The sequence below is a fragment of the Parasteatoda tepidariorum genome, chromosome 8 (assembly GCF_982258835.1).
Source record: "Parasteatoda tepidariorum strain Cologne lab strain chromosome 8, Ptep-v5.0, whole genome shotgun sequence".
In the NCBI taxonomy this organism is placed as follows: Eukaryota; Metazoa; Arthropoda; class Arachnida; order Araneae; family Theridiidae; genus Parasteatoda; species Parasteatoda tepidariorum.
Genome location: NC_141762.1, coordinates 50,572,248 through 50,594,314, shown reverse-complemented (window position 1 = coordinate 50,594,314; position 22,067 = coordinate 50,572,248). Strand labels below are relative to the sequence as shown.

General features: G+C 26.9%; 1 protein-coding gene across 1 annotated transcript; it reads left to right on the top strand.

Annotated features, from left to right (window-relative positions):
• The first annotated feature begins 352 nt into the window (after positions 1-352).
• On the top strand, positions 353-21,720 carry Idi (Isopentenyl-diphosphate delta isomerase). The gene is made up of 7 exons (XM_016073798.3): positions 353-870; positions 2,619-2,833; positions 7,431-7,523; positions 9,435-9,565; positions 11,517-11,700; positions 15,503-15,642; positions 21,452-21,720. Exons 1-6 carry the CDS (start codon positions 842-844, stop codon positions 15,637-15,639), a joined length of 789 nt encoding a protein of 262 aa, XP_015929284.1. The 5' UTR covers positions 353-841; the 3' UTR covers positions 15,640-15,642; positions 21,452-21,720.
• Positions 21,721-22,067: the final 347 nt, after the last annotated feature.

Here is a 22,067-nt window from a genome sequence, read left to right as displayed (position 1 = left end):
CATTTGCGATCGAATTAAGAATTTTGAGAAATAAATTCGGAACTGGTGTTTTTTAAAGTATAATTTCTCAGAAATTTATCAAGCATTTTTAACATTTCTTTTTTTAAATATGAGAAGTAAGTAAACCGAAAGAACTTGAATTAATTAATTTACTGTTCTTAAATTAAAAATACTATTAGAATTTACCATACTATTTAATATAATCTATTATTCTGCAATAATTAAAAATAAAAAAAGGAGAAATGTTATCCTATTTGGAAGGAAAAAAATTACATCTTGTTTTTGCAAGAGGAGAAAAAAACAAATAAAAGAGATCTCAGATTATCTTGATTTTTTTTATTTTTGTTTTTTCTAGGGAAAAAATTGCTTATATGTATACTTCCTTATAGCATTTTGACTTGTTTGTAAACAAAAATCGATATTTTTCAAGGCTATCAGATATAGAAACTACCTTTCATTTCATATAATGAATAATACAGGTGTCACTTATATTTATGTCAAAAATTAGTAGTAGAAGAAAATCTCGAGCTATTAAAATATATTATTATCTCAATTCAAGGCGGTGCACGCCATTTCGAAATTTGTCATTTCTCCTCCTCGTAGTTGCCAACAAATGAACTAGATGGCAGCAATATCGTTACTGTTTATAAACAAGATCACATGCCGGCCGACCTTGGAATGTAGCTTTGTTTCTTCATATGATGTTGTAAAAAGCATTAACGCTATCTCTAGGTGCAACTTGACGATTGAATACAATTTAAGTTCGTTGTATTTATGTTAAGTAAAAATTAATCGTCAGCTAATGAAATTTTTGTAACATTGCAACTCTACTACTACCAATATGGCTGTCACTATTTCAAATGTAGCCAGGTAAGTTTTCATGGAATCATCCTTTCTGACGACTTAATTTTTTTCCCCTGTGTAACTCTCACAGTTTAGTCTTTTAATGTTCAGATTTCGTCCGTTTTCTTTCAATTTTTCATTTCTTATGAAACATAAATAAAAGGAATTAAATCTCTAATGCAAAGAGAATTGCATGCTCACGGACTCAATATTTTCATTCCGTTTGTTGTATCTTAATTGTTCTGCCATAATTTTTAATAAAAATTTAGCCCAGAATGTAATCTAATTTTTCCTTTTTAGTGGTTCATGAAAACATTTTAATAAAAACAGTTACTGAATTAGGTATATAGAATTTTTCTTTTGCGAACTGTTTTATTTTTAAGTGTTTTTTAGTAAATTTAGAAACCTTTTTTCATTGGCTTGTTTTTGTTGCTCAATATTGCACTATAAATAACAACCAATACGAATGTGTTGGTACATTTCAATGCACATGTATAGAGTAACTTGTTAATAAAGCGATTTCGTTTTTATAACTCAACAAAAGTAACTCACAACAACACAAGTACAGAAAAAGAAGTTTTACTTACATGTATACATAAAACATAAAAACACAACGCCTATCTTGGGTAAATAAGATAGTAGAGATATTGCTAATCCAGAATTGGTTTAAATTAATAAATATAAAAGCTACAATGAATAAAAAAAATGAATCAGAACTATAGCTTACCTTTTTTGTTATATATATATATGCAATGTGCAGTGTTATTTATGATGAATATGCTGTTTTTCTGTTGGCCAAACTTTGTCCATCTTTGAAAAATGTTGAGACATGCAGCACTACAAGCTTGCAAACTTCTTGTTTTCAAATATTGATAGTGGTGTTTGATTATTTTTTTCTTCGTAACTACCTGATTCTTCACTTTTACACACATTTGGTCAAAAACAAGCATGCCTACATTTGATCAACTGAGTTTATAGGAAATTATTTTACAATTATCTTAAAAAATGCAACTAAAAGGATATTATCCATTTAAATAAAATTATATAGTGTTGGACAGTCATTTATCTTGGGTAAAATTTGTTTTACACTTTCACACATTTTCAATAAGTATTTTCTAAAGTAATTTTCAACAGATAAAATTTAATTTTATGAATAACCTTTCCTAATAAAGGTTCCTTTCAATGGTAACCTATTACCTTCCAAAATTGATAAGTAATTGTTATTCTTTAAATGAACAGAGTATGTGAATTTCCTATATAATATATTATTCTATTTTAAGCATGTAGCCTTTAATTTTTTAACGTAATTGAGTTAACTAAACTGTAATTTTATTTATCAAATATTTGAATTACGTTGATCAAAGTTTGCTATTAAAACTAATAGTACAATTGTGTTATTATGTTTTCGACTTGCTTTTTCTTTTCTTATTACTAAAAGTATTAGAATACTACTAAAAGTTTAGTATACTTAGTACATTAAACTTTAGTTTAATGTACTAAGTACATTAATGTATTTTAGTAATGTTAGTACATTAATGTACTTAGTACATTGAACTTTAGTTATTAAACTTTTGATTAAAATAAATGTATAGAAATTTTATAATTTATCATTTTTTAGCACACATCATAAGTAAATAGTTACGAATTTCATTATAATATTGATAAATTAACATTGAACTGAGTTACAAAAATTCAAGATAAGGCTTTGAAACTTTTCTACAATGTAGATTATCTTATTGTGTGTGACATTGTTTTACTGTTTTGTTTTTTATTAGATTTGTGGGTGCTAGTTTAAAGAACACGCTCTTCTGCTCACAAAGAATATGTGTTCGTGGTGTTCAGAGTTCAGTGGGAATTAAAGAAGATTCGTATCTTGATCCGGTGCAAGTTAAACTCTTAGATGAAATGTGCATTGCTGTTGATGAAAATGATAATGTTGTTGGTCCACGTACAAAAAAGGATTGTCATTTAATGGAAAACATTAAAAAAGGTGAAATATTTAACTTATATGTAATTTTATTAATTTTAAATTATTGTAAGTAATTCTTGATTAATATTTTTGGTCTATTCAAGGCATAAGTTTGGATAAGAATATATTACTTTGTTCAGTTCTTTTAATTCTAAATTTTGTTAAATATACTATGATTACTTTTACGTGTATTTGAAATTGAAAGAGTTGAAACCTTTTGATGATATTTATTGTTTTGCAAACAAAATTCTTTTTTACTTTTTGTTTTTGTTTTTCTTTTAATTATTCATATTCATCAATAATGTATTGTAAATTACAACAGTAAATGAAATTGTTTTTTTAGTTTCTTTAGTATCTAAATTCTTTTGAAATCTCTTCCAAAGAAAAAATTACATCTTCACATTACTTTCATAAATATAGAAGAAAAATGTGCTTTACATGTTTTCGAGACAAGTTTTAAAAGTGTTATAGTTTCATTTTAATGCTACTGAAAGTGACTGAATTTTATTTTTTTATATATATTTATATTATACTCAGTGCTGTAGTTGTAGAATTTTATTTTTTTATATATATTTATTGTGCTCAGTGCTGCTGAAATATTTGGTTTGCTGCAGTAAAAAATTTTGATTATCTGAAGAAATTTTAAACCAATTTTTCTTTTCCTCTTCATTCTTTTTCTTATTCATTTTGCGAAATGAAACTAAAATTTCTGCTCCGTTCTAAGAAAAAAAATTTCACTCTAACAAAAGTGCCGTTTGTACTGATTATATTCGCAAGCGCAAATGAGCTTTCAAATCTGATTGGTGTAATTTTTTAGCTTCTTTGTAAACAAATGCAAACGGGAATGTAAGAATTGTCCTGTTAAACAAAATGTAATTTCGGAAATGTTTATAGTGTTTAAAATTTTTGACATAGTTCAAAAGCTAAGTAATCAGAGCAGATATTTAAATTGCATTTAGCAATATTTAATGACAACAAAATTCTAAAGTTACTTTTAGTTAAATCCATGTGATTTGTGAAATTTTGAATATACTAGATGAGATTTTTTTTCTTTAACTCTTTTACATAGTTTAAAATCTGGTTAGCAAGGAAATTAATCTAAGAGCAAATAATATGTTTCAAGCAATTAAAAAAAGTGGGACTCATGGAGTTCACTTACTTTCTATTTGAATAAAGATATTTTTAAAGTGAGTAACATAAGTTATTACAAATGTGAATTGCTCTTATTGTTAAACTCTAACAAAATAAATATATCTTTTTTGTGTATATGCATGTATATATTTCCTACCTTCTTACTATCAAGGCAATGTTTAACAAATAAGAAGTCAGGGGTCTGTCTAGGTTTTCCAGAGATATCTATTTTGTGAAAATTAAAAATTATGTAAAAAAAAAAAACACAAAAATATGGATTTATCCTTTCTTACAGGATACAACAATAAAATTTTAAGAAAAAGCATTTGAGTTGAATTTGTGAAGGTACCGCTAAAGGGTAGTAAATTTGGCCTGGACAAACCCCTGGAAGTTTATTCTGCTTTTCAAGTGCTAATGCAGAATTATGTACTTACTAAGTAATATTGAATAGAAATTTATGTAGTTTATTAATTGTTTTGTCAATAGCTTTTATGATGGTACATCAAAGGAAAAAATATTGGAAATTGGCTTTTCAAAAAGTAAAGCTTTTTCAAAAAATAAATGTCTGCTTTTTTTAATCGCTGGCCAAGTAATTTAAACTGATCGTTTTTTAACTCATCAAAAATCAGTCAACTATAGCATACACATTATAAATAGATGAGAGTTCCTCCAAATATTTTTTTCAACCACAGCACTGACTGTACTAACTATTTCTTTGAATTTTCTTAATTGAAAAAAATATGTTATTTTGATTATGCAGAAAAACATAGAATAATTTTTAGCTGAAATGATTTTTTTGATTTATGTGTCACAAATCCGGTTTTAGTATACTCTTAACGTGTTTTTTTTTTTAAAAAATATTTTAGGAGTCTTTCTTTTTGGTAGAGAAACTTTTTTCCAAATTACAACATTATTAAATATTTTTGTAATATAAGATAAATTTACTGCCAACCTAAAGAAAGTTTTAAAAAATTGCTATTCCTTTTGCTTTCACATTTATGGCTTAAACTGAAATAAAATTAAGCATGAGCTGAATAATACAGCTCCAATCAAAAATGATGAAATTTTTTTACTTTGTACTAGTTAGTTATAAAGGCTAATTTTAAAAAAAAAAATATCATCTTTTCTTTTAAAATAGTTAGAAGTGTTTTAATCATTTTAGAATTTCAATGAATAAGATGGATGCCCTACCCATATAACTTTTTTAAATTATCTAGACGTAGCAAAATCAAAATACATAGTAAAAAATTAAATAAATTGTTTTTTATTTCTAAATGAATTTTAGTACTTATTTTTTAATTAAAAAAAATTATATTGTTTAAATTATTTTTTTTATAAATATTTATTTTATTCATTTTTAAAAACTGTGAATTATTCTGTTTCAATAACAATGTTGTCTGACAAGGAAAATGTAGAATAGGCACAATATTTTTCCTTTTTTTTTCATGCTTTTACTGCACAAAAAAAGCAAAATGTATTCATGTGAGCACATGAATCAACCTATCTGAGAATCAAGATCAAAGAAAAGAGCTTTTAGCATTTCATATGCATTTGCACAGCTGTGAATTAACTTTAAAGATTTCAAGGTGAAAAGATCATCTGCCTCTTTCCCTGCCAGCAAGTGTGCTTCTGTTTACATTTTACAGGGCTCTTGTTTGACAACTTTTTTTTTCTTCTTTCCTTCTTATTATTATGCAATGAGTTTCATGATTTGCTTCAGGTCCAAAAAGCTGTTTTACTTCCTTTTCATGTGTGATTATGGCTTTTCCTTTCCTCCTCTTCCTTTTTTCTGATTGATATCTCCAGACAGGATACTTATCTTTGTTAGTTTTCTGTCATGGATTGTTAGGCTAGATATTGAACAAAAGTGTTTTCTGTTAATTATTTTCAGTTAATGCTCATTTAATTTATTTAATGTGGGATTTTGTTTATTATTTTCTGATTTGTTAGATGTTAACCTTGACTTTAAAAGCAGTTTTTGTTCAATTTTTTATTTTTTTTAAATTTTTTTTGGACAGTCCAAAAAGAGCTGCTTATACATTTATTAATTCAAAACATCAAGGCTTCATACATATTAAAAAAAGTTCATACATAGATAACTTAATTGATCCTTTCTATACATGCTCTCATAAACTGTGTTTTTCTCGGTCACTTTTGGTTAAAACTACTTATCAATATTTTGATTATATTTTTTGTGAAGAATAATTTTCTTTGTCAAGTTAACTTACTATAATTATTCTTCACTAAGCTAAGTTTTCATTTAGATTGGATAAAAATAAATAAGTTATTGAGGATTCTGTTAGCAACAATCGTAGCAAAAAGTTTTCTGGTAGCACAAACAAGATTCAGGAGAAATTCAGGCTGCTAAGGACAGATTTTTGATTTAATTTTTAAAAAAAGGTTATATTTTCTCTGTTAAAAGAAATTGAAATGGAAAATTATCAGCACCAAAAAAAATAAAATATTTCAAGAAAGAAGAGCGGAATAAGGCTATTATGAGAAGAACGCAATTAAATTTATATGTTAATATATTAGTTTGGCTCCCTTAAGTTTATGAATAAGACCTTAATTTTATTCTTGTAAATTATTATTGTAGTTCTATATATTTAGATTTCTATTATTTTTTTTAACAAATATCATATACTAGTTTATTCAAAAATGGTGTAAAGTCAAATATTTTTCTTAGTTCAAGAAATTTTTTTTAACAATATACAAACTTTACTTTCTAAAACTATTCAAACTAAAAAAAGTGTCATCATTTTCGGAGAAAAGACCCTATTTACTTTCAAACCAAAAACAACTGTGTTCAGGGAAATCATTTGGCTTAGAGAAATTTCTGCGCCGCTGTACATTCATTCCTACATTCGAAAACAATTGAAATGGTATAAAGATTAATTTTTTTCATTGTTTCATCTATTTTATTTTCATTTAAATTTCAATCGCATTCTTTTGAACTTAATATAATTCACAGCACTATTAAATTTTAAATCACGAATAAAATTTCTATTTTGTCCTTTAAATTTAAGTCCTTGTTCTGATATTCTAGTTATAATTTTTAACAGTCTTTCTGTCAATGTATTAGTTTATATCCTATTTAGAATTGAAAACCTCTTTAACATACATAACAAGGGTATTGCCATTGAAGTTGGATGTAACAAAGAAAATGCATCTTATCTGTTAGTGTTTTGAGGAGGGGGGCAATCCTTTTAATTTCTGATTTAAGCTCTATAGATTTTACAAAATTTTTATTTAAAGTGCGAAGTTTAAAAATAAACCTGACTAGCTATTTTAGGAGTGTTTCTGATCTTCAAAGCATTAAATACTCTTATACTTGAGTATAAAAACACCTTTGATTGGATTTATGGATTAATGAAAAATGGTTGCATTACAAACTGATTTTTTATATATTTTATTTTTATAACTTTACTGAATTATGAATGTTTTGAAATGTTAGTTTGTTTTTAATTAAAGTTTCTTACTTGAACAGGATTGCTGCATAGAGCTTTCAGTGTTTTCCTTTTCAACAGTAAAAAGGAGCTTCTCTTACAACAAAGATCTGATACGAAAATCACTTTTCCTGGTATTTATATTAGCATTCCTCTTTAGTTTTTATAGTTTTTCACATTTTGATTTATAGGTAATTGCTGAAGAATTCATAAATGCCTACTTTTAATTATGTTTTAATACTTTTTCTTTTACATTTTAATTTGAAATTATTAATATAAATGTTGATTTAATCAGGTTTTAGTCCTGATACTATTATTATTATGAATAAATTTTTTTTACAAAGTTGAATTTACACTTTTAGATCTTATAAATTCATTCAAAAACTATAAAAAAGTTGTTCTTCAAATTTTTTTCTTTAAAAAAATCTGTTTTATTATTTGAATAGATTGTAAATCATTACAATGTTTTATATGTGAAATATATTATTAATCTTCTATTGAATTTCAGTATATATAAGTTGTAAAGTAAATTTTATGCTGCAAATAAAGTAATTGTTCCTATCTTGATTGACCATAGTCTGATTTTTAAATATATCAATATAATACAAATTTTCATGTGAAATAATCTGTTATGAAGGCACTGATAGTAAGTGGAGGCATTCATTTAGAATAATTAGCTGTTTCTCAATAAAGAAAATAATTAGAATCTATTTCATATATTCGTATACCCTTGTCAGTGGTTATGAGCTAAAAAAATAACCAAGTTTTCTCTGTAATTAGAGAATAAGATAGTTGATACTAAAACAATGATACATTACCAATCTTCTTTAATGACCATATTGCATTTGACACAATTTATGAGTTTTTTTAAATTTATTTTTTTAATGTCATTATTATTCTATTAAGAAAGGAAAAACCAAATGACTTGAAATTCTATAAATTCACCACTAAGAAATATCTACAGACTCTAAAATAAAAAAATTGAGGGAAAGAAAAGTTTTTAAATGCATTTTTAATGATATTCCATTTTTAGAACATTTGTATGTGACTTTTTTATCCCCAATGATGCAGGTCACGATAGCTGTGTTCCACTTCTTGTCTTGGGTCTGAAGAGAATCTCATCCACTTTGAAGTTCAAGAAATTATAAAATATAATTTTTGAAGACATATTAATAATTTAAACTATTTTTAAAGAATAAAATTATTATGTTGACGAGATATTCTGCAAATTTTCCAGGATTAATAATATAAAATATGTCAAGAGGAGCACAATTCATATGTTTGAGACATTTTTTCCAGTATAATTATTATTGCCAGTCTCTATGCTGTTACTATATATTAATAATGTAATTATTCATCTGTTCACCAGTAATGTCACACATTTGTTTCATATAACCTTCTATTGCAAAATATTATAATTTTTTTAAAATAGCAATCCAGATACAGCAGGTAATTTTTTTGAATCTGAAAAACTCGGGTAAATGTCAGGAAATTTAGTTGAAATACCTAAAAAATCACTATAATGAAATTAATTTGAGTTTAAGGTACCTGACAACAGTTCAATATTTTTTTCTAAAAAAATTTGCTATTTCTGAAATATGTTTTCTAATGCTCATTTTATATCAAACATTATAACATCCTAAAAAACTGTTTTTTGCCTTTAGTCGTTATTATATTTATGGAATTATACAAAAGTTTTATCAGTTTTTAAAAATATTTCTGTAAAGAAAATTGATTTAATAGTAAATATTACGCTGGCAACATAAAAACTTTTTGTCTTAATAAAAAAAAGGTATTTCATTATTAAATATGTTGACTGACAACAAATGATTCCTGCTATAATTGAAGATTACTATTACAGCTAGAATTACCATTGATCTGTCATAAATAGTTAGCATAAAATAAAGTGTGTTTGCTGTCCATTGTATCCCATACTTATTATAGACCTGAATCTTTTCATATAACATGAACTTATTCTTGTTATATTTTTTTTATTGTTTATTTGTTACATTGTTAGTGATTATATACTGGTAAATGTGTTTTAGGTTACTTTACTAATACATGCTGCAGTCATCCTCTTTATATTGCCTCTGATCTTGAGGAGATCAAAGCTTTGGGAGTTAAAAGAGCTGCTCAAAGAAGGTTACACATTGAATTAGGAGTTGAACCAGATAGTGTAAGTTTGCCTCGTTTTTTTGGTTATGCTTTTGTTTAATGCTGCATGCAGTTAATTTTTAATTTTGGCTATGTTTACATTTTTTATACATTTGTATCAGATTATACTGGCGAATAATCTTTTTTTTCTTTTTTCTTTCTATTAGATGAAATTTTTTAACAGATCTTGGATACTTTCATATCGCTGTAATTGGTTTCTCTCTCTAAAGTTTTTTTTAATGACATTATTAGTCTATGTTTTTGTTGAAATGTACTAGTTTAGAAACTCTATATACGAGATGGGGTCTCATAAATGTTGAACAAAGTTCTATTATAGTTAGGGCACATTATCAGGATTCAAATTGCATAGGATTAAATTTCCGGAAATGTCATTGTATGCTGCTAGGGGTTTCCCTATTATGAATTGTTTCTTAGTTTGGTTCTGAACAGGTCATAGTAGCAAAGTGCTCCTAGCAGTGTGCAAGAACTTTTTGGGTCATGGGTTCTTATACAATTTTAATCCTGTTGATATGCCCAAACTCCCATAGAAATTTGTTTTATATGCATATATGCGACCCCCTATTAAATGCAATGTTTTTAAACTTGTGCATTTTGACCAAAAATTGTCTAAAAATGTCATTTTGCAAAAAGTTGTAGCTATAGTAGCAAATCTAATTTCAGATTTAAAATGTCCACACCTAAACTAGGCAAGGTATAGTATTTGTATAAATGCAAAAAAAAGAAAAAAAAAATCCTGTGATATTATTACTTTTTAATAATTACTATTTGCTAAGGTTTTTATACAAAATAGTTTTCCAATTTACTTTATTTGTATTATGAAATAGAAATATAAACATTATAAACTTGAAACATTATGATGAGGAGGCTTAAACATCCTTTATACTACTTAAATTAAAGCAAAAAAAACTGGAAGAAAGCACAAATTAAGTACAGGAATGGAATTACTAAACCCCCAGACTTATTTCTCACCACCCATCTTTTTATTATCTTGTTGAAACTTGTTCTTATTAGTTAAACCATTTTGCATGTATTTATATTTTTCTTTCTTACTCTCATTTGCTGTTTAGACATCAGGCAAGGTTCTTGTTTAGAGAACCAAAACTTTAGCATGTCCATTTTTGTACTTTAATCATATTGCTTTAATTAAGATACAGTGTTTAGAATTCTGGGAAAATTGTAATTTCGTTGTAATCAGTAGAGAATCCAAACTTTTATAACCTTAAAGTGTATTTTTTATGTATATTAATTTAATCTGTTTAATCATTATGCATTTATGTAGAATGCATATATGACTCACCCATCCAGAAAGGGTTAGTTAAGTAAATTGTATACTCATCAAAGTTCATGATTGAGCATATCTAACTGCTATATCTACAGGAAAACTTAATAATAAAAATATATTCAAGGAAGTCTTTTCCAGTTTCCCTTAATACTATTTTTCATTTATAATTATCTTACAGCATTAACTGCTAAGAATAATCCATAATATTTATTTTCATGAGAAAGAGAATTTTTTTTATATACAGAAGTCATTAATGTAGGCTTTGCAGGTTTTAGTATACACTATTTTTTGCAATAGTTTCATTTCTGATTATTACAATAAAATTGAATAAGTAATTCCAAAAACAATCAAGTAATAAAATATTACCTGATTAAAAACATCATACGCATCAAAAATATACAAAAATTAAATAACAGTCGACATGTTCCAAGTGCATGCATGAAACTCCTATTTTCAAGGTTTAATAGGCATGAATGTAATGTAACATAATTTCATTACACCCGCGTCTGTCAAGTCTTGAAAATGGGCACCTATTTTTGATGTGCTTTGAAACATGTCGACTGTCATTGTATTTTTGTATATTTCTGAGGCTTATGTAGTTTTCAATCGGGTATTACCAATAAAATGCTATAATTTTTCATGAAATTTGAAAGTTATTATTTTTATCTAGATTGCGGCAAATGAATTTTTGTACATGACAAGGATCCTTTACACTGCTCCATTCGATAATCGATGGGGTGAGCGAGAAATAGATTATGTACTTCTTGTTCAGAAAGATGTTGAACTAAATCCAAACCCAAATGAAGTTAAAGATTGTGTTTACGTTTCTCGTGATAAATTGAAGAGCTTCTTAGGTAATGCACTTTTTTAAACTTATTGATATGCTCTCATAAATAATTTTTTTTTCTCTCACAGTTTTTGTGATTTATTAGTAACTTGTGATTTTTTCTAATTTCTGTCTGAAATGAAACGAACTTCTTAATCTCTCTTATTCTGAATATCTCTTATTATATAGTGCCCATTCTGAAGCTTTTTTACTCACTGTTGGTTTTCCTTTTTCTTCCTTTAAATTAATTATGAGAATGAGTAATAATGACTAAACTGTATATGGGAGCTTTTTTCCTATGTAATTAATTATTACAACTAATTTTTAAGGTATTGCACCCACTTTAAAAGCAACTCCATTAAATAAATAAATATGTATTTAAAGAAATGCTGCTTAGCTGCAAGAAAATGAATATTTTAGCTTTTAAAATATATTTCAAAATTAAATAAATAAATGAATAAATATGTATTTAAAGAAATGCTGCTTAGCTACAAAAAAGGGAAGATAGCTAAGGATTTTCCTTTTTCCAAAATTTATGAATCACAATAGTATCAGTACTGTTTATTTCTCATAGAAAAATCAAAATATATTTTATTATAAAAGCTACTTGAAAATAGTCATAGACATTGATACATTCCATAAAGCAAAGCATTTATTTTATTTCACACTTGGTCAAAATTAGGTCAATTTTAATTCAAAATCATTTACCTATGTCATCAACATGTTTACATTTATTCATTTGACCCGAATGTTTGTTATAGATATAAAAACATTTATTTTCTTTCACTTGATAAGTTTCATTCTCTGACTCCTATTTTTATTTTAAAAGTCACATATTTGGTTAAAAGCCAACAGATGGTAATAAAACAAAACGACACTTTGGTAGTTTTCCAAGTGGAACTGTCATATTCATCTGCCTTTCTTTTTTCTATTTGGTTATTTTTTCTAATCAAGTTTGTGTGTTATTTTTCTTTTTAGAATTAAAGTTTAAATGCTTCTGTGTGTCTTTAAGTAAATTTCTGCACATTTTATAATGTATAGCCTAATCATTTTGAGTTTAATTTTAAATTACTTATTTTTTTTATGTTTTTATATATTTTTTATTTATTTAAATCTGTGTATAAATATGGAAAGATAAATAATTACGTAGCATTTTAATGTTCTGCTTGACAAATCAATAATTAATGCTCTAAATTGTATTTTATTACTTATTTGCTCTCTTAGAATTCAAATTTTAGTTTTTACTAATTCTGCTATTAAATTGAAACCAGTGTAATTTTGCTACTTGTGGTGTATTGCGTTGGTGGTTAATTTATAGAGAAGGATGGGTCTGTGTATTTCTTTTATGTATGTATTTTTTTATCATGTGTTCGGACTTACTGTGCATGCCGAACCGACTTACGATGTGCATAGTCACGCAAGGTTGGCAAGTTTCTGCCGAAGTGGTTAAAACCACTGGTAGAAACCGGTTAAAACCAGCATGGCAGAAACCCTTTTCTGCCACATTTGTGACAGAAATTCAGAAAATGACATAAAAGCAAGTACTGAGATTGACATACAATGGATAATTCATAGAAAAAACAATTAAATGTTTAACAAAGTCCAATTTATTTACAAGATTATCACCATTCAAAATCAAATATTACATTGTTTGCACTCTGCAGTAATCTATAACAAAAGACAAGTTTTGATGCAGTTTCTAAACCTAAACAATTTCTCAATTTACTTATGCACGTTCGAGAAATTTGAAAAGATTCTCTCAAGTCCAGCAGAACTAGCAGGCATTGAACTGGACCACCATGTAGCAGCTGGGGTAGTTGTCGAAACTTGACAGGAAAAATAAGTTTCAGGAATTGGGTCCGATTTGTTTTATATAAGTATTTGATATACTGCACTCTTTATAATTAACATAATCAAAATAATATATATTTACAAACAATGAATTAAAAAGTATGTTACAGTTATATGGAGTTACATTTTTCAGTTTACTTAAACAAAATGTCATTAAGCAATTACTAGAACTAATATAGACGTTTTTTAGTTTCTGCCAGTTTTGACCGGTTATAACCAGTTTCTGCCACTGGCATGGCATAAACCAGTTTCTGTCGGCAAAAAGCCAACCCTGTAGTCACATGATGTCGTTGTTGTGGAATAAGTAAGGAAAATCCTGATGCTACCGGATGTATGTGTGAACTTCGCCCCATTTCAGATATAAATTCTAATATATTTAGGTATATAAAAGTATTAATGTGGTTTTTAACCCATATATGTGTTAGTGATGTGAAATGTAATACAGTTCAGAACCCGTTATCCGGAAATCAGAAAACCGGAAAACCAAAAAACCGGAACGAAATTCGATAAATTTTCTGGCCATTTCTAAAAAAAAATTTTTTTTCCTCATAAGATTTTACGATTTTTCTTTCTTTTTTTAACGATGTTTACCTTACCATCATTTGGAAATAATCATTAGTGTATTACTTCAGCGTTTTTTCTTATTTTTAAGATTATTTCCAATTTTTTTTTTTTTTAAGTTGGGTTTAACAATAAAAAAAACGGCTTTTTGTAGCGATTCAGAAAACCGGAAAAATCAGTTATCCGGAATAGCGATGGTCCCGACCGTTCCGGATAATCGGTTCCCTACTGTAATTCAAAAAGAGGTTGAATTAGTTCATTAATTAGCTTCAGAGATTAACACCATGAGATTATTTTTTAGTTTTTACTAATTTTGCTAGTACAATGAAACCAGTGTAAGTTGACTACTTGTGGTGCATTGAGTTAACTTAGTGGTTAACTTGTAGAGAAGGATGAGTCTGTGTATTTTTTTATGCATGAATTTTTTTTTTTTTATCGTAAGATTAATCACAGTTGGAATTACAACTTGTTGCATAAGTTTAATATTGAACTGATTTTTTTTTTTGAAAAATCATGTGTGCATATTTTCTAGGAGCGCTTGCTAGTTACTTACACTAAATAATTTCTTTAAATATTAATATACATCATGCAGTTATAAAGCTTAACATTATATACATCTTTACATTTAAAATTTCATTTTATTATCCTTTCTTGAAAACCTATTTGTGACAAAACCCTTCAAAAGTTTTCCATATGGCCAACTTGGAAATTAGGATAGCTTTTAATAGCTCATTTATAGTTATATGTACTGTTCATAAAGTGATGCTGAAGAGAATTTTCTATAAAACAAATTGCAGCCAACTTAGAAAGTGTTTAGAATAGCACTCAACATCCCTGGACACGTGTGATTTATATTAGCAGTCAACATACCTCTGACTAGTTTGTAGTATTTAGCCTGAAAATTTGTTCAAAATAGTTAAATTAGTTATAAAGTATGTTTCATCGAGTCTTAATATATAAATATTTTTTGAAAATAATTAATTTTAAACAAATGAAATTTGGAGCTTGCTATTCAATTACCCATAGTAAGAGGTCTGGAAGATACCCATTTATAAGTCATTCTCTAAACAAATGGTATTTGATTAGTGTGCAACTTTGATGATGGCTCAGATAATTATTTTCTTTTCTTGGGTTAGGTTTATGATCATCGGCTCTTCTTGTTTTGAGAAGTCTTTGCCAAACACTTCAATTTAGTGTTTGATAGATTGAGAGAACAACTGAGTTCCACTGAAGTGTAAAATGAAATAATGATTGAAGATAATTTATGTTTTAATGATGCAGATAAACTTTGGAAGTTAAATTTTAATTTATTCATTTTCTGTATCAAGACTTGTTAAAATGTTTTATCAATTTTAACAAGCTAAGTTTTTTTTATTTTCCTTCTTTTTATAATTTACCTAAATAATTTAATTTTATAGATGATGTACAGAAAAAAGGGTTAAAAGTAACACCTTGGTTTAAGCTGATTGCAGAGAACTTTTTGCTAAAATACTGGGATAATTTAGATAACCTGAAACCCCTTCGTGATCATAAAACTATTCACTCCTTGCAATAAAAAGTAAGTTTTTACTCATATTTTGTCAGTCTGTATTCTAAAGTAGAACTTTAATTACATGTCTTTTCTTAGGAAATTTTGATTTTACTTGCATTTTACTCTTAATTATTTACACCTTTCCCCTTTTATGCATGGTTTCCTCTTTTAGTGGCTAAGCAATGTTTAAGCATTAACTTTTCAGGATTTAGTACAGTTTTTTGAAGTTGAAATTTAGTTGGATTCCTGTTCTTAAGAAATTTTGATTTTATCGAAAAGTTTTCCAACTTTTCAATACTTTAAAAAATTTTACTTTATGAACTTAACATTGTTTTCAATTTGATGGCAAATATTCCAATTTGTTTATTTATAGGTATGTGATCTTTGCAGACATATATATTTATTGTTAATCTTTAACAAAACAATAAATAATTATTTTGAATTAATAAACTAAATGCTAGTTTCTAAAAGTTAAATGCAATTGCAATGTTGACAAACAGAGAAATTTATAATGAAATTTCATTTAAAAGTTTATCAAGCTATCTTTATCACATTTTTCCTGCTTTATATTTTTCAGTTTAAGGAACTAAAGGAATAACAAATAGAATTAAATACAGTTTGTTTTAGCTAAGTATGTAAATGAAATTTATTAATTGATAAGGAAGACATAGAGATTTCTACAAATAATGTATTGGTTTGCATTTCTTTTTAAATGTTAAAACTTTTAATGACATTGTCTTAAGATTTTTGACATTAATGCTTCTATATGAAGAATTTTAATTCCATCTCATATAATTTAAATAAAGGAAAAATGTGTTGATTGTTCTTGAAATGGTTATGCTAAATAATTATCTGCATTATTTTCTGAAATTATTTCCTGTTATAATTGTGGAAGTATGATGCACGTAGTAGAGAAAAACAGTATTTCATTTATCAAAGAAGAATATTAAGTATTTTTTTTATTACAGAAACAATTAAAGTCGATACTTTTTATATGAATCTATGAAATGTGAAGGTGTACTTTTTAAAAAAATACTGTTTTTCCTGAAAGGATATAAAGTTGTTGGATCTTATTTTCCCTTTGTACTGAATGAAGTTTTTAGCTGATTACTGTTTAATATAAATGTGTATACACAACCCTAAAATAATGGAAAAGACACTTTCAGTTCTTGACATTTTTTAAAAATTTCTCGAGTAATACATAAAGGTTTATTTCGTAACTTTAGAGATATTAAGTTCATGAGATTGAAATGAGATTTTAAGCTTTCTGTGACTTGGGAGATCGACAATAAATTATTAAAGGAAACAAATAATTTTGAACACCCTATGCTAGAAAATGAATCAATAAGCTTGTAACTTGTACAGATTACTTAAGTTGTAATTTTTAATTATTGCATGAAATTTTGTAAACCTAGCATAAATATTTATAAAGATATGGACTTTTTTTTTATAAAAATTTTTTTTTCCAATTTTATGTTATAACATAAAAAATATTCAATGAAAATAAGCAAAATTTTTTGAACAGTTTAAAATTTTTTAGAAATTTATTGATATAAAATTTAAGAAAATTTCTTTTAAAACTGCACCAAATATGAGTGTTTAAAGTAGTTCCTTTGTAGTGCACCAGCACAGAATAAAAAGAAATAAAAAATCATAATTTGTTGCGAATTTTATGTATGTAATATGTAATGAAATCTTTTTTATTGTATTCAGCAACTGTACAAAAAAAGTTTGATTTTAATATCTTAACAATTTTAAAAGTTTCAATCAGTTTTCCGTGTAGTTCTTGTACTTTTTAAAAGAAAAAGCTCAAAATGATAAGAGGATTTCCACAATCTTCATTTTGTTCTATTAAACAAAAATTAAAAACAAAACCAGTATTTTGAGGGATCATCCTCCATAAAAGTATGTTTTCTTTTGCATATTTTTTTTCCATATAGCATCACATTTTGGTTTCTAGACGATCACTGTAAGGTATTATCGTTTGTTATTAAATTTTGTCTTGTCCTACAAAATAAAATTTGTGTTGAACCCCTGATTATTTTGAGCTTTCGTTTAAAAAGTGTAAAAACTGCTTAAAACTTTTTAAATCTGTAAGATATTAAAATCAAACTTTTCCCTTAACTTTCCAAATACGATTCAACCCAAAATTATGAAAGTACTTTTTCAAATTTTTTTTGCATACACAGTATGAAAGATCTACTTTAAATGCTTATATCTTGCAAAGTTTTCAATGACTTCTTTTCAAATTTTGAGTTAATAATTTTGTAATTGATTTAAAATTGCCCCAGAGAATTTTTTCTCTTGTTGAATAAAGTTATAGCAAGCATAGGTAAGGCAAATTTTTTTTATTTTATAAAAATGTTTATATCTCCATAACTATTTACTGTAGGCTTACGAAATTTTTGTGCAGTTATTAAAAATAACAACTAAAGTAATCGATACAAGTTACATGTTTTTTGCTTGATTTTCAGGCATAGGGTGTAAAAATACTTGTTTTCTTTGGTAATTTATTGTCAACCTCTCAAACTTCTAAAACTTTTAATTGTTTTGCTAAGTATGAAAATTTGCATAACTAAACATCTCTTAAGTTATACAGTAATACTTTAAATATTTCTTGAGAAATTTAAGAAAATTTTAAAAACTGAAAGTGTTTCTTCCATTATTGTAGGGTAGTGTGGGGTAGTACATGTAAAAACAAATTATATACCTTATTTCAGCAACTTAATGGTCATGGTTTATGGTCAGCAATGTAGCTATGTCATTATTCCTATACCAATTTTTATTTTATTTTATAGATATATTATTATTTATATTTAAATCTTTAATAACATTATATCGAATTAATATCATGCTCTTTAAATAAATACTTATCACTCATGATAAATACATTCACTGAACAATGTCTGGAAATAATTTTTAAAATTCAAGAACATGCACCATGAATCCAATAATCTGTATGTTGGTTATTTACTTTTGTGGTTTATTATTGTTCTTTTTCTACAGCAAATAATCTTATCTCTGTGGGCTGGCGATAAAAAAGTAACTTATTTCAAAAAGACAAAATACTACCTTTCTAAAATTTAAGAATGTTCGATATTATTCATGTACATTTTATCATTGTAATTTTTTACTGCTAAGTTAGAGAATAGACCTGCAGTTGATGTAAATACAAAATATTACACTGTGTTGTGTAAAATTTTTAAATATTCATTTTATCATATATTTGTTACTAAATTAGGTTCTGCCTGCTGAATCTCTTATACTTTCAGTGATAAAACGTTTGCAATGGCAAAAGTTTGTTAAAAAGATCAATTATTTATAAAGAGATGTTTTAACATGCTAAGAAACCCAATTAAACTTTTCAACTATTTCCTAGAAATCTGATATAAAAAAAACAACTTAATATGACCTATTTGATAAAGATGTGGGGTGCATTTTCAGTGAAAGACTGAGGTACTCAGTAAAGGATTATGAAACTTGTGATGGAACTTAGTAAGTTAAGACCTTAAGGAAAACTAAACAATATTATCTTGATATATGCTTACAGATCTACTCAAGTAAAGAATAAAATGAAAAAGGATAACTTTTTATACTTGCAAGAAACTAAAATTCTTGACCTTTTCAAGTCACAAAGTTTACATTTGAGACTTAAATGCCAAGATTTTTTATTAACTGTAAATAATTAATCAGTTTAAGCTTGTTCTTTATGAATTTGTCGGACAAGCTGGATGTCTTTGGGCATGATTTTTGCACAAAGATTGGTGTCTTTGTAAACTTTCTAAGCTGCTGCTGAGAGTCTTCTTGTGGAGATAAATGGAAATACAAAGAGATTATTTGAGTTTGCTGTCTCAGAAAATCACCAGTATGATTTTCATCAGTACTTCCCACATGCATTAAAATCTTAAGTGTAATGAGCAGTCACATTATAGTCTAATTTTGAATAAAATAAATCATGAGTTTGTATGCAAGAGATATTTTACCAGTCTGATGGAGGAGAGAAGCTACAAAATAGTAAACAAAACTGCTGACCCATTGCCCTTTTTTTTTGGTCTGAAGTCAGATATAGAATACATAAAGTTTATACAAAAGAACAAAAGGAGAAAGAAAGAATTTAGGTTAAAAATTCAACTCAAAAGATTGGCAAAATGAGTGTTCCAAATATTCTTAAAAAATATGTTCAAATTATCCAAAAATATGGAGCTAAATACATACATACTTATATTTCACTCCGAATCGGGGCCTAGGACTTCTATCGTAGCTTTCCATCTCACTCTATTTTACCTCTCTCCATATCTTTCCTATTCTTTTCAATTCGTATACAATTGTCCAGTGTCGAATATTTTTAGGTTCGCTTTTTCTGTTGCCCCGAGGGTACCCATCAAAAACTTGTTTTGCTTGAAATTTTTCAGGTTTACATAGAACATGACAAACCTATTTCCATTTAAGTTTTTAATTTCCAGATTAATTGGTTTCGGTTTTGCTTTTCTAAGGGTTTCTGCATTACAAATTTTATGGATCCAGTTGATATGCAAGAGTCTTCTTAAACAGTTGTTAATGAATACTTGAAGTTTTTCATGTTTTCATTTTGGTGCCATGTCTCAAATCCATATTGTAGGACAGATACGGCATTTGTATTGAAAACTCTAATTTTTGTTGAATTTGTTATGTTTTTATTTTTATAGAATTTATTGAGAATAGTGTAACTACTTCGGGCTTTGTTTAATATATTTAGTTTATCTTCATCCTGTGTTGTTAATTATACCTAAATTATGCATTCTGTAAAATATGTGATTAGCACTTGGAATGGTTTTAAGACTCAGACCTAATGAAAGTTATAATTGGTTTGACAATGAGAAACTTTAAAGCAAAAACAAGATTTACCAGTTTATGTTTCAGAAGTATTACACTAGAAACTTAAAAATGAATAAAGATATGAAGAAAATAAAACTAATTAAAAATAAGCTTTTCAATTAAAAATGTAATTTTAATCAATAATCAATTCAATTAATAATCATAAGGAATCTGAGAGGTTCTATAAATTACTCAATTGCACAAGAAAAGAATTCAAACCAAGAACTATTGCTTTTGGGGGAATTTCTTAAAGTTTTAATCTGAGTATTAAACATGGCAAAACTATTTTCAAGATATGCTTGAAGGGCGAAACAAAACTGGAGATAATTATATGGAAACCCTTTTATAACCAAATGCTTTTCTGTATGTTGGAAATGATTCCCCAACATCTTTCGACAAAGTAATGTTCAATTAGAAATGTAAGAGTTTTTTGAAGCTATTTTGCCTGCAGATCCTCGGGCTACTAAAGCAGGGAAGGATCAAAATTGACCCCCTGCAGAGGATCAAAATTGCGATGGCATGTCTTTGGATCATCTTCAGGTATGTTTCCAAGGCTGTCGGCAATAGCCCATTGTGCAGTTTTAGTGTAATGTAAATAAAGAGCCTACCTACCTACTGAAAATAATCCAACTTAGATCTTGATATTCAAAAAGCCTTAGATGACTGACTGGACGACATTAAAAAAGAGTTAAAAACATTGAAAATTAATAATTGGAGACATGTTGTAGATATTAGACCATGGATGGAACACATGGTTGTGGCAACCCATGCTTGAGGCAAGGGGCTATTGTGCTGGTGAAGATGTCTTATAGCAAAGCACATATTATGAAGACTGTAAATACTTCATTTGTATAATTGTGATTTGAAAATATTGTGATTTTATCTCCTCTGAAATTCTTTATTTATTTAAAATAAGTAACCACTGAATAACAATTAACATTTTCCCTTTAGTTTTCTAACATTCTTAATTTTTCATTTGTAGGATTGAAAACTTTATGTAATCATCTACCATGTTTATCCTGTCATTCGGCAAACAAGTGATGTTTTTTGCTGAAAGCCTGATGTTATGTCCTGGTGCCTGTTATTGCTCAAATCACTTTGTATGTCATTAACATGTTTTGCTTACTAATATTTGTTGAAATTTTGTACTGTGTATATTTCCTTGTTGTTACTCAAAGGTTTTAGGTTTTGTATATTTTGAATTTCGTGTGTAGATATTATAAATGTCAAATAAATGTTCACTTAGTTATATATAGTTTAATTACTTAATTTGACTGATTTTAAGGATTATAAGACTGTGGAGTTTAGGTGATTGCTGTTTTGTCTCGTTTCAAAGTATGAATTTTTGCAAAGAAAAATTGTTCCAATTTGATCTAGCTGTACACAAAAATGAGCTTTTTTCTAATGTTTATTTCAAAAAAAGACATTTCTTACAAATTTACACAAGGCTTGGTTCTCAAAAATTGGTTTAGGTTGTAAAAGTGGGAACTTAAACCAATTTTGTGTCATTAAAAAGTTATTTCTACTAATTCTTGGTAGTGAAAAAATATTATTAATTAATGATATCTAAAGTGTAAAGTTGCTGCTCGTTTAGGTGA